At 36.3% G+C, this 13,068-nt stretch overlaps 1 protein-coding gene across 14 annotated transcripts in view; it reads right to left on the bottom strand.

The window, feature by feature from the left end:
- Positions 1–4,670: 4,670 nt before the first annotated feature.
- CAMTA1 (calmodulin binding transcription activator 1) overlaps positions 4,671–13,068 on the bottom strand; it is a 1,053,810-nt gene continuing 1,045,412 nt past the window's right edge. For 9 of the 14 annotated variants that reach the window (XM_072156284.1, XM_072156283.1, XM_072156282.1 and 6 more), the window contains one exon: positions 4,671–8,608. In XM_072156284.1, coding sequence (XP_072012385.1) covers positions 8,545–8,608 — 64 coding nt within the window. In that variant the 3' untranslated portion in view covers positions 4,671–8,544. The remainder of the gene's footprint in view (positions 8,609–13,068) is intronic. The other 5 variants (XM_072156295.1, XM_072156296.1, XM_072156297.1 and 2 more) reach the window with 1 other exon arrangement.

Genomic DNA, 13,068 nt, shown 5'->3' with positions numbered 1-13,068 from the left:
TTTTGTAGCTCTATACAAAAATGTTTTCATCCCAGTGTCAATTGGATTTTCAGGGGGGTTTTTTTGCTGTCATGGGAAGGATTATTATCAATAAAGCTTTGTTACAGACACCTTAAAGGAAATCTACCATTTGTTTTTATGCATTGTGAGCCAAACATACCTTGAGAATGCTGTAGCTACACTGATGCAAAAACATATCTTGTTTAATACCTGAACCGAGTGGTTTTGCTCAAAAAACTATTATAAAACTCAGGACCTTGGAAAAGCAGGGTGCAAGCTTGCTGCCGTACATAAACTCATTCCTTCCACATACACAGGGGCTGCCTGAAATGTCCAGAAAGGACTTATCAACCTGAACTTGATGGCTCATACACAACAGCTGGGGGATGGTGCAGCGATTGATTACTTCTGCCTTTCAGGGACAACACAGTGATAATGTATTCTAGGCTTATGCTGGGCGGGACAAGGCTGGAGCAGTGCATAATTAGGGTGAGAGAAGAAGTGCTGGTGCAGCCACAGAAGCGACAGAGCTTCATTATCATAATTGTATAATTGTTTTTTCAGCAAAACCACTCAGCACAGGGATTAAACACGATATGTTTCTGCATCAGTGTAGTTACAGCATTCATTTAACCTCCTTGCATACTATATCGTCCTGGTGCTGAGACCTGTAGGCTTGCCATGTGTAATGATCTGTAATAGCCAGCAGATGGCAGGCTATTAGGATATGACAATGCAAAAAGACAATGACCTGACAAAGGTAAATGAAAGCATGGATAGATTTTTGTTTTCTTACCTTGACCCTGTGTTGATGTTATAGCATAACCCACTGTGGTCCAAGATTCCTGCTCATCATTGTACAAGACATATTTGTATCTAAACATTTGATGAAGGTGGTCGCTGCTACATGCGAGTGTGCAGGTTATTAAAATCAAGGCTTCTCTTACTTTTACTTTGTGCAATGTAGATGTTTGCTCAATAGGGGTTGATGTATTATACCTTGAACACCAGTTTCTAGGCACGCAAGGCAAAAAAAGGTAGCAAATTTTGGCGCACACCATTGAAATTGTCCATGACCAACTAAATTTACTCTAAATTGTGGTAAAAAGCTGGCACAGGCTATAGCTGAAATCTAGGTCAACCTCGGACTGCAAGTAATGTATCAGAAATGTTAAAGGGTTTACTTATCTAGATTATTATCTAGACATCTAGACATATCTACTGAAAATCCTACCACTGACCCCTTTCCTACAGCAGAATGTGCTGCGTATGCACCACCTCCCTCCATTCATCTCTATGGGAGAAACAGAAATGGCCAAGACTATGTGCCCAAGGCTCCCATGGAAAATACCCATCCACACAAGACCCACTCTCTATTCAGCCCAGCTGTAGAAAGGTAGTTAGCAGATCCAGACCCTTATTCCTGTTGCAGGTCCCAGGTGTTAAGGAGGTCGCACTGGTTTCGGACGCCATCTTGACTACTGTCCGCCATCTTAGATACAGCGGCCATGTTCCCTGACCATTGTCAAGTTAATGTCATGATACAAACTTCATTTTATGTAACATGTTTGCTCGCCTGTCAGCTAATACCCTTTGACATGTAATGAGAAGCCAGTCTGTCCTTGATTATATTGTGATTCTGGAGCCACTTATCATCTTCTTCTCAGCATTAGTATAAACAATATCTGTGTACAAGGTCTCTGAGAACTGAGCACAATTAATTCACTTTTTTCCCAGAATATGCTGATGTCCAATAGCTTTGCAGTATACTATTCACACCCCTTTGATGACTCTTCTGTCTGATATATATTATGCATTTTGATTATTAAACGGTAGAAGATCTTGACTAAGAGATTGACATGTCTTGGTCTCTATGTTCAAACAAGGGTTAATTAGGACTCACCTTACAAAAGTCAAGAGGGCTGTTGGGGCCCTGCATAAAAATCCCTAACACAGGTATATCCTTGTATGTATATCACGAATAGTACAGATGGGAAAACCCTTTTAAGTTCATAAACTCTTGGTGCTTTAGGCTCCAACATCCACATTTAAGAGCATTTTTACATTCATTGAATTTTATTTGCAATTATGCCCTTTATTTGCCTTAGTCACTAAGGGCAGTGCTGAACCCTAAAGTGTCACATTGGTGGATCATGCCAACATGAAGGGGTTAAGATGAGAACCTGGTAGGAGCTACCAACAGAAATACATGTCATGCCCATAAAACGTGTTTCGCCAGTGTCCCAGCACTACTTCTTTTGGTTCAGTACTGCTCCTGTGACTAATTATATCAAATGTGATTGTATGATGATTCTATGGCTAAGATAGTTAGGTGTAGAAATATGGCCAGACTGGTTCCTTTAAGGACAGGAATTTTACAACTGTTTCAGTGTTTCCTTGACCCATCCACAGGATTGCTATGGGTGTGACAATGACAACCCACACTACTTAGCTGAGAGCATGTGGAGGTGCAGCTACACACAGGATGGAGCCAGAAGAAGACTATGTGCTGCATTCTTGCTGTCATTCTATAGAAAGCTTCTCTGTTTACTTCCAGTAGATAGAATCTGTCCATGGTCTTGTGATAGTCTGGCTATCTGAGATCCAAAAATAATGGCATTGATTACTCAGGAATGGGGGGAACTAGAGAGAGAATTCCGACTATGCCAGGATAAGTGAAGTGGCACCTATTAAAGGATGCAAAGACGTGGCGTTGATGGAGGAGGTGATAGATCCATCAGTTTTGGCTTAAAAACGCATTTAAATTGTCAGATTTTATTTGTCTGTAACAGTCAGTAAAGACATTCCAACAATCACTGAAGAAATCAAGGGATTTCTCAAGGGATTACTCGCTATTTCCTACCAATCATAATTCTGTTTCTAGCTACTAGAAAATATAACTACTAATACTGCTCCAGATATACATAAGAACAATATGTAAAAATCCTAATTGAATCTAATCTAAGGAAATATAATAAAACTGGTATGTTCAAGAATATACCTACTACAATACTGTCTCCCTGTACAAGAAATATAACTACTAGAATATTGTTCACTATGTAAGAAAATATAATATATAAGTACTATAATACTGCTCCTATGTACAAGAATATAACTACTATAATACTGCACCCTATGTACAAGAATATAACTACTATAATACTGCCCCCTATGTACAAGAATATTACTACTATAATACTGCCCCCTATGTACAAGAATATAACTACTATAATACTGCCTCCTATGTACAAGAATATAACTACTATAATACTGCCCCCTATGTACAAGAATATAACTACTATAATACTGCCTCCTATGTACAAGAATATAACTACTATAATACTGCCCCCCTATGTACAAGAATATAACTACTATAATACTGCCCCCTATGTACAAGAATATAACTACTATAATACTGCCCCCTATGTACAGGATTATAACTAATATAATACTGCCCCCTATGTACAAGAATATAACTACTATAATAGTGCCCCCTATGTACAAGAATATAATTACTATTAAACTTCCCCCTATGTACAAGAATATAACTAATATAATACTGCCCCCTGTGTACCAGAATATAACTACTACAATACTAGCTCCTATGTACAAGAATATAACTACTATAATACTGCTCCTATGTACAAGAATATAACTACTATAATACTGCTCTCTATGTACAAGAATATAACTACTATAATACTGCCCCCTATGTACAGAATTATAACTGATATAACACTGCCCATATGTACAGGAATATAATTACTATAATACTGCCTCCTAAGTACAAGAATATAACTACTATATATACTGCCCCCTATGTTCAAGACTATAACTACTATAATACTGTCCCCTATGTACAGGAATATAACTACTATAATACTGCCCCCTATGTACAAGAATATAACTACTATAATAGTGCCCCCTATGTACAAGAATATAATTACTATAATACTGCCCCTATGTACAAAAATATAACTAATATAATACTGCCCCCTGTGTACCAGAATATAACTACTACAATACTGCCCCCTATGTACAAGAATATAACTACTATAATACTGCCCCCTATGTACAAGAATATAACTACTACAATACTACCTCCTATGTACAAGAATATAACTACTATAATACTGCCCCCAATGTACAAGAATATAACTACTATAATACTGCCCCCTATGTACAGGAATATAACTACAATAATACTACTCCTATGTACAAGAATATAACTACTATAATACTGCCCCCTATGTACAAGAATATAATTACTATAATACTGCCCCTATGTACAAGAATATAACTACTATAATACTGCCCCCTGTGTACCAGAATATAACTACTACAATACTACCTCCTATGTACAAGAATATAACTGCTATAATATTGCTCCTATGTACAAGAATATTATTACTGTAATACTGCCCCTAGGTGCAAGAATTTCATTGTTGTTACATTACTCCCATGTACAAAAATGTAGTAACTATGTTCCTTCCAAGTAGAATAATAAAGGTATATCATTTTCTAGGATTTTATTTTCCACAAGTTAAAAACATTACCTTGGCCACTTTTGCTAGGATGCCAGCCTTTCAGCGGTTTTATATTTTCTTCTTTCTGTACGGTATAACAGTTTAGTCAGAAATAAAATGGAATAATGAATAGAGAAAAACACGTAATATGGGGAAATTTAATTTGTTTTTAATTTACAGCAGAAAGAATAGAAAGCATTCAGAAAACATTTTCCATAGTTTTAAGGGCAATTCAAAACATTTTGCATGGTTCCAGCAGCTGAGTTCTTCAACAGATCCATTGATTTCAGTGATGAAGTTTTTCTTTTTAGTTTTTTACATGCACAATTACAAAAATAAAACTTACAAAAAAGGAGACATCTATATTAGCTTTACATGCAAGCCTTGGGAACCCCCGTTGGCGCCAACTACTGTGTGGAACTGCCGTAAGCGTGCAACCATGTAGGGATTTCACGTTATATTGTCTATTTCTCTCACACAGTACAGATGTGGTTTTTGTTGTTTTTGTGTTGTCTGAATGTTCACACTAGAAGCATAAAATAAAATGCTGAGAGACAGGATAGGTTTAACAGTTACATATTATGACAGACTCCTGGCACTTGGGAAATTTTGTGTACCCCATTCCAAGTGAACTGTTGGTATGCAATGCATCTTACATTCAAAAGCCTAAAATTTCACAGCCAGGGAAATGTCTATTGCAAAAAGTTTGTTTTTCTCAGATGCCCCCTTTTTCAGTTTTTGTCGTTCCTCCTAGAAGCATGATGCATCTGATGCACTAGAACAGGCCCCTGCGACTGCTTGTGTGTTGGAACAGTTACTTGGAGAGGTCCTGCATGTTACTGAATCTGATAACATTATTAACACACTGCACAACACTGACCTTTTTGTGTTTTTTTTAGTACAAATATACAGATAATACAGCAGAACAATTGAGACCAGTACTCTTGCCAGGGTGACAAAAAGTTTTACATTCGTCATGAAAAGTGGAAATATTAATATACAATTCCAGATAACAAAATTCTAAAAGATCCACTAATGCTATTACTAATACATAAGTAAGCAGTGATTTGTTTTATTTATCCAAAAAAGGCGGTTTGATATGTTTTTTTTATTTTTTTTATTTCTTCCCGTTCCTCATGAATACATAATAAAATACATTCTTCTAGGGACAATCAATGTCCCGTCAAAAAAGAGAGCAGTATATAACTATTTTTTTTTTTTTGTAATGTACAGACTATTCATAATGGTGAATTGTGCGTGATCTCATGAGAATTTATATAACATATACATCAGTGTATTTCGCTCGTTCCTATCTGTACATCCCACGTGAAAGGAAATGAACTGTTTTTTATTAAAAAAATTGCAGCAAGAGTACTGACCTCAGCATTTTTTTTTTTGTTTTTTTTTCGGCTTCAATTTTGAACCTTCATCTCGAACAACCTGATTAAAAGTTTCTTACATATGCACATTGTGTAATCTTTACATGTTACTTCTTAGTATAAAAAAATTATACAATAGAAACTGTTTCGGTAGGGAAAAAAAGGCTAGCGCACCCCTGAACAGTAGTACCTTCTCCTCTTAGAATCAAGTATGTAGCAGACTGTATTCCAAAAAGTTTAGACATTGAATGCCATCAAGTTTCATACTTTAAAGTTTTGCATTTTATTCCATCTTATAAATACCTCATAATCTGATCACTTTGGCTTATTGTCTGTGTGGAAATAATTATATACCATGAGTTCCCTACAAGACCAGTTTGCATCATTTTTGTAATTTTTTTTTTTTTTTTTAGACTTTTATGTGCAATTATTTTCTGACTTCCAGCAGGGAGATATGAAAATGTGAAACATATTTTCTACTTTCTTACTATGTCTTTTTTTTCATAGATTTTTTTTAAATACTTTTTTTTTTTAATTTTTTTATTGAATTTCATTCTACATATTTGTTTTTATACTGGCGTGAGTGTATGGTGTTAAGCGCATATAGTTTTCTATGAGTATCTGCTTTGCAAATGTAACTTAATTTTTTTTTTTAAGCGATATAGCATTCACATTACTTGGCACCATTGGCAAAAATAAAAAGAAAATAAGTAAAAAAAATTTTTAACAAAAATCGTTAGATGAAATAATGTTTTGGTAGCCAAAATTAAATGTAAACATATCAGTTTAGTAATGTTACTTTGCTTTTTTTTTCTAAAGTCTAAATACAGTAGCTTTTTTGCAGTTTAGTCATGCTTCAGCAAAATGTTCTTCTACGGAACATTTAAAATAAAGTATTCTTATAGTGAAATAAAATTTTTGTCTCATTTTACAGACCATAGCCACTAATGCTTTGCTTTTTCATTTCTTTTGTGTTCTTGGTTTCATGCACATATCTTAATTTTTGTTTTGTTTTAAGTATATACAATATATACAAACACATCCAAACTTTTCCGATTCATTCCATCAAACTATACAAATATTAATAATTTCCAGCCATGTTATTGACCCGCATCCATAGAGAAGACATTTCATTCAATGATCAGTAATAATCTCTTTCAAATAGTATTTCTCATTTCCAATCCCGCCTTCTATATACAAATCTTTCTCCAGACTTTTGTGTGAAAAAAAAAAACTTCCCCAAATACACTAACTGGCCAGCACGCAGCACCACATTGATTTTAAGGTGGTAAAATGTTCAGGCAATGTAAATGCAACCCTTATGGGCAGTATAAGTTTATAAGCAATCGATAGACGCAAGGTTTTATTGATTTTCCAGCTGAGATTCTACGGCAAAATGGATAGTCGTACTCATGAATAATGGTTCTTCTATTTCCCTATTTTCTTAAATATTACATTTTTGTTTTTGCATCAAATCAGATCTCCTGTTCCCCAGTGCAAAATATGTAACCGGAGCCCCCCACATATCATGTGCCCTTTATAATACTGATGTCTTCTTATGTGGCCTCCTTAGATGTCAGAGCCTGGGTGCACTGCTACCTTTCCACCTTCGGCTGTCAAAACGTAAACATTCCTCAATATTTGCTGTAGACCGGGCAACACCTTTACCTGACATATTCAGTTGTAATTCATTTCCTTCTGTTATCATTCATAGGGGGCAGAATTGAGTCTACATCATTTCAGTAGCAATCTCTAAACACCTTTTTGAAATAAAAAAAATTTCTTATGCAATATGTACTGTACCTCTGTGTTAGCAATATATATATCGTGGGCATCAAATTCTTCCCACGTAAAATATAAATTACGCAATGCATAGATATGTCTATTTACACGGATGGAAAAGCCTCATTAAATGAAATAGGAGTAGATGACATTACATATGGTCAATATGACTCCTAGACCATACTAGAAGACACGCGTGAAGACATCCACCTTTTTTGGCAGACCGGTGTTCTTCCAGTAGGTAAAGCATTAATATACTTAATCTTGTATGGATATATATATATTGCATATGTTATATGGCATACAATATGGGGAATACTTCAGAGATCTACAGGTTACAGCTTAGGTACAGACATGAAGAACATAAGACAGTCCAAACTCTTCCATTTTCCATTCTTTCATAGCTCCTTGTGAGTGATCGATGGCTCTGGGTTTTGCATTCAGGTTTTGCTTGTGCATTTCCACCTTTCCTCAATAATTTTTGGTATAATATTTGTACAGTTCCACACGTTGTTTGAATTCAGCCCTATGTTGAATTTACACAGCTCCCACCTCAGAGATTGGAGCTTCTCGTAAGCATCTCCTGGCGCCATTTTTTGTTTCTTTAAAGTTTTTTTTTTAATCGTTTCCCATGATTCAACAGAAGATTAAAATCCAAGATGTCTTGCTGAACAAAGCAAAAATTGTCCATGAAAGTGCAAATGCAATGACCAAAAAGATTACTGTTAAAATCCTGCAGGTGATCTCTCGAAAACTGCAGTGTTTTTATTTTTATTTTTTTCATTTTTATTTTTTTCATTTATTTTGTTGCATGTCTCTGCTAAAAACAGAAAATGAAAACAGTCCAAAAAGCGCTGTCACATTGCTAAGGGACGTTGTTTTAATTCTTCAAGTTCCTTGGCCGTTTTCAATTCTTTCACTCTGGAAAACAATAAAAAACAAAGAAAAAAAGAAATCTATAGCGTTAATGTTTTATAGACCATAACTGCTGGGAGGATTTAACAACTTAGAAAATATGGTTATACTCATGCATGGGTAAAACAGCAGAAAAAACCTTCATGAATTCAGCTATTGCAATCACAAAAAAGACAATCAGTACAAATATTTCTTTATTTTTCTAATTTATTTATTTATTTATTTTTAGTTATTTTTTTCTGCTCTTTTACTACTGGAAAGAAACTAAAGAAAACGGTCTACTATAGGTCTACTATTCAGTGGTTTTATAGACTATTATACCTTTGTGTGTAGAATAGATATAATTTACCAAAGATATAACCAGGAGGTTGGATTTACTAATTGACAATAATAATTTTCTCCTTAAACTCTATTTCTATATTCTCATTGTTCTCAATTTCTTGCCATTCATCTTTTTTATTGGATGATTAAAAAATAGCCCATTAGAACTTATTAATGAAAAATCTTCAACAATAGAGATTACTATGAATATAAGTGCTTGTGACCATGTTATGCATATATGGAAGACAGTCAATCTCCTCTTGTAGGCTAAAGGAAATCCAAGCCCTCGTTGGCTGTAATCAACATAAATAACTTTAACTAAAGTGGTTAAAAAAGCAATTATTGAAAATACTTCAACTAGATCAGATTCTTGCTCTAATTTTTCTGATTTAAGTTAGAAAGTGAAAGAACCAATACCAACACATCCCTGTAATTGACCGTCAAATGCAAGCATTATTAACCAGGGACACTTACTCATATATCCAGTGATTGTGGTAATATTCTTATATTTGTTATCCATGGGGGGGGGGGGGAGGGGGAGTGGTACCAGAGACACTCTGTGCTGTAGTTTTACATGCAGTTAAGCACTTACCTTTTCCCACTGTGTGTTAAAGGGGTTATCCGGGTGTTAAAACAAAATGAGGGCCAGGCTGGGGTGGCCTAGTTAAAAATAATAAACATGTACCGCGGTCCGTCTCCTCTGTGAGCTGGTTTGTATACAGGGGCGCACAGGAAGCTTCCGGCCAACTGGAAGCTCCCATCCGACACCATCTCCCAGCGCTTACAATGCTGAGAGATAGGGACGGGTGGGAGGAGCCCGCCACATCGCGGACCGGAAGCTCCCTGTGCGCGGCTTCTGTGCCCCTGCGCGGGACATCGGTGGTGCCGGAGGAGATAAGTACATGTTTATTATGTTTAACTAGCCCGCCCCAGCCCGGCCCTCAGTAATTTTTAACAGCCGGATAACCCCTTTAAAACTTCCTCTCCTGCTTTGAGTTACATCAGGCAGAGGGAGGGGGAAGTGTGGGGAGGGGGGCAATCTAACAGCCTGTGAAGCTATATGCTTGATTTTGATGGTAAATTTCCTTTAAAAAAATAAAAGCTATGTGTCTGACAGTGGGGTACAACATGCTGTATGGAGATTTACATGTGAATATACATTACATGACATTACAGAAGTAACTCAACCAGATACTCTATTGTCCACTGTGTTCACAACACAGTACCTTTGAATGAGTTTGCCCATTATGGCATGGGATTACATTTTTACAGTATATTTTGGTATTCAGTTTACTGTATGGACCAAGTCAGATGGATCATAGACACCCCCTCCCCCATGACCTGAGAGGGGTCAAATGACTCTCCATTTTCTGGCATTATTTAATTTTTCTCCGTTCTAGTAATACAGTAGCATATTAAACTTTGGTATTTATGTTGTTGCAATCACTAAAAATATGCCATGTGAACACTGGTTCACAGAAATGCATTCAGGTACAAATCTCATATTGATGCAAAACTCTTTATGTAGTTGGGTTTCAGGTCGATATGTAAATGATTACAGTTGGGGTCTGAATAGAGAGCTTTTCTCTATAAAGAGCTTTTCAGAGGAAACCTTTGGGTATTGTACGTACATACAACCTACTGACCACCTTTTATTCCACGAAATGGCTAAATCTCTTACCAACCAGTAGTTAGTACATAACTAGGCTTCTATTAGTTATCGCCTATTCTCTCAATGATAGAGAGGAACATACATGTTACGCGCATATAACTAATATCTAAGGCATAGATCACACCATGCAGTTCAGGCTCAGTACACACTAGCGTTTGGCATGTTCTGCTCCCCCTTTCATTATCAAATTGTGGGAAAAAAATAGCGCAGCCTTAGCATTTTTTCTGCTTTTATAACAGAAGTTTAACAAAGGCAATGTTCTGTACAGTGAAATCATTGAACGGAAGACTTTCCGCTCAACTATCGTTCTTGGTTTCCATTAAAATGGAGAGTGTAACAAGAACCACCCGCACAAGTGTGACCTGAGCCTTATTGTATGCATCAGGAAAGCTGGATCCAAGCTGGATATAGGGGTTGATGCCACTTAGATTTTTTTCTGATGCATACATTTAACTAAATGAACAATGTGGTGTAAAATAAGTTGTTATTCTCTGTTTCACATCTCTATAAGGGGTTGCTAGAGGCAAACTGAAGCTTTCACCTACAATCTGTATTTTGTTTTCATTATTTTGTCCCATAATGATATAAGATAATGGATCACTTGCAGAGATCAGAACTGAGCCTACGATGGCACCACAGATCTGACTTGTGTTTACCTGCTTTTCTATCACAATCTCCCTTTAATAAGTGAGAGATAGGAGTTCTCACAAAGCAGTGAAATAGGGGGATTTCACTACTGTAGTACCGCAATGAAGTTTCCCAGGAGGTGATAGGTCCTAGTTATAGTATTATTATTTGTCATTATTTGTATTATTTGTCATTTTTGAATTATATAGAAAAGTAAACTTTGAGAATGTTTTTAATATATTTCCGCCTCCTTGTAAAGTAAGATTCTTAGTTTGTGCCCCATGCCCCTTCAGGTTATTATCAGATCTCCTTTTTACCCTCCGTTAAATATGTTGGGATAGGATTAGCAGGAATAAGAATGAAGTAATGTACTAAGTCTACTAAGCTTTTTCATCCCGCGTTTTCTGCTGCATGTGGTCTATACTGATGAGACAAAGGCCTTCTTTTTGTGATATATGTCTATGGACACATTTGTTGTATACCTGGTATAAATATTGAACATGCCCAAATAATGAGATGTGAATGTAGCCTAAGTATGTCTGAGACTGTGTCTTTGCCTTTGGAAAACTGCTATAGCGTCTTAAATTAATTAAAAACTAATTTTTGAAATGATGATTACACTTAAAAAAGGGCTTTCACCGCCTTCACTAACTCCTATTCTAGTATCCAGTGTTGCTTCTAGTTCTCAACTATAGTGTCACTAATTGCAGCACACATTGATTTTTTTTCTCTAGCTCTAATTGTTCCTGAGCATTTGGGTAATGCACCACAATTGCTAATTGGGCTCTTTATGGTTAGGTAGGTGGTGCCAGGCGTTCTGCACCAGGCTAGGACCACCTATTATCACCCATTTGATTGCCAAAAATAATGGTGCCCGAAAATCTGCAGCTATTGAAGAATACAAAGAAATTGGTGAAGGTGGTGAAAATGACATAAATTTTGGGTTAATGAAAGTAGTTCTTAGTTCTAAGACGCATTGTAAGTCAGACATTTGTATCCAGTACAGCCTTTGACAATGCTCAGTATTCACAATTACCAGTATACTTTTTATTATGTGAATATATATGCTCTGACGGATAAGGAAACAAGTCGAACAGTCCCTTCTCCCTGCCAATTTTTTATGTACTCCCACTTTTATTGGGTGTCTGGGGGAGTCTCTATACACAGACCGCAAACACTTACAGATACTTATAGATTGCAGGTACAATTACATTTAAAGTGCTTTTACTGTAGTCACTTAAACTTGAACACCTTGCATTATATACTAAAAGAAGAGATATTAACATAGAGACTATACAAGTAATTCCTAAAGGCAGTGTCATACTGGAGTTTAAGATAAAATTATCCAGGGGGCCCACCCTTCATTATCCCTTAGGAAATGGAGCCTATTAGACTAGAAATAAAATTGTCTTCATCTATATCTATATGGTCCAGTATTAGGTTAAATCCTAGGCCCACCGTAGGATCCTATGATGCTCTGGTGGGACAGTCCAACACTGCCTGCAGGATATGCATACTATTGTTTTTTGCTAATTGTTTTGATTAACTGTGTCTGTTCTTGGTATCTTGTCTGCAGAATTATAGGCCTTCATGATTAAATGTCCTGTGTGTAGGCTAGGTGCACTCCAGTGGAACCCAAAAGACCCTACTGACTTCAATGGAGTCCACAGTGAATATGGCCTCACTGTGTATTCATGAATTACTCCACTACCTCTTTCTTATATATAAGGTCCCCTTCTGGTCAAGATCACCTTAGATGATTAAGGTGTAGCTGAACCATCAAGGGTTGTAAGGAAAATGATGTAACAGGGTCACTACCTATCATATGTTAATTGTGGTATATCTG

The sequence above is a fragment of the Engystomops pustulosus genome, chromosome 6 (genome assembly GCF_040894005.1).
Source record: "Engystomops pustulosus chromosome 6, aEngPut4.maternal, whole genome shotgun sequence".
Classification (NCBI taxonomy): Eukaryota; Metazoa; Chordata; class Amphibia; order Anura; family Leptodactylidae; genus Engystomops; species Engystomops pustulosus.
The sequence above is the reverse complement of the archived record's forward strand: the minus strand, read 5'-3'. Positions and strand labels throughout refer to the sequence as shown.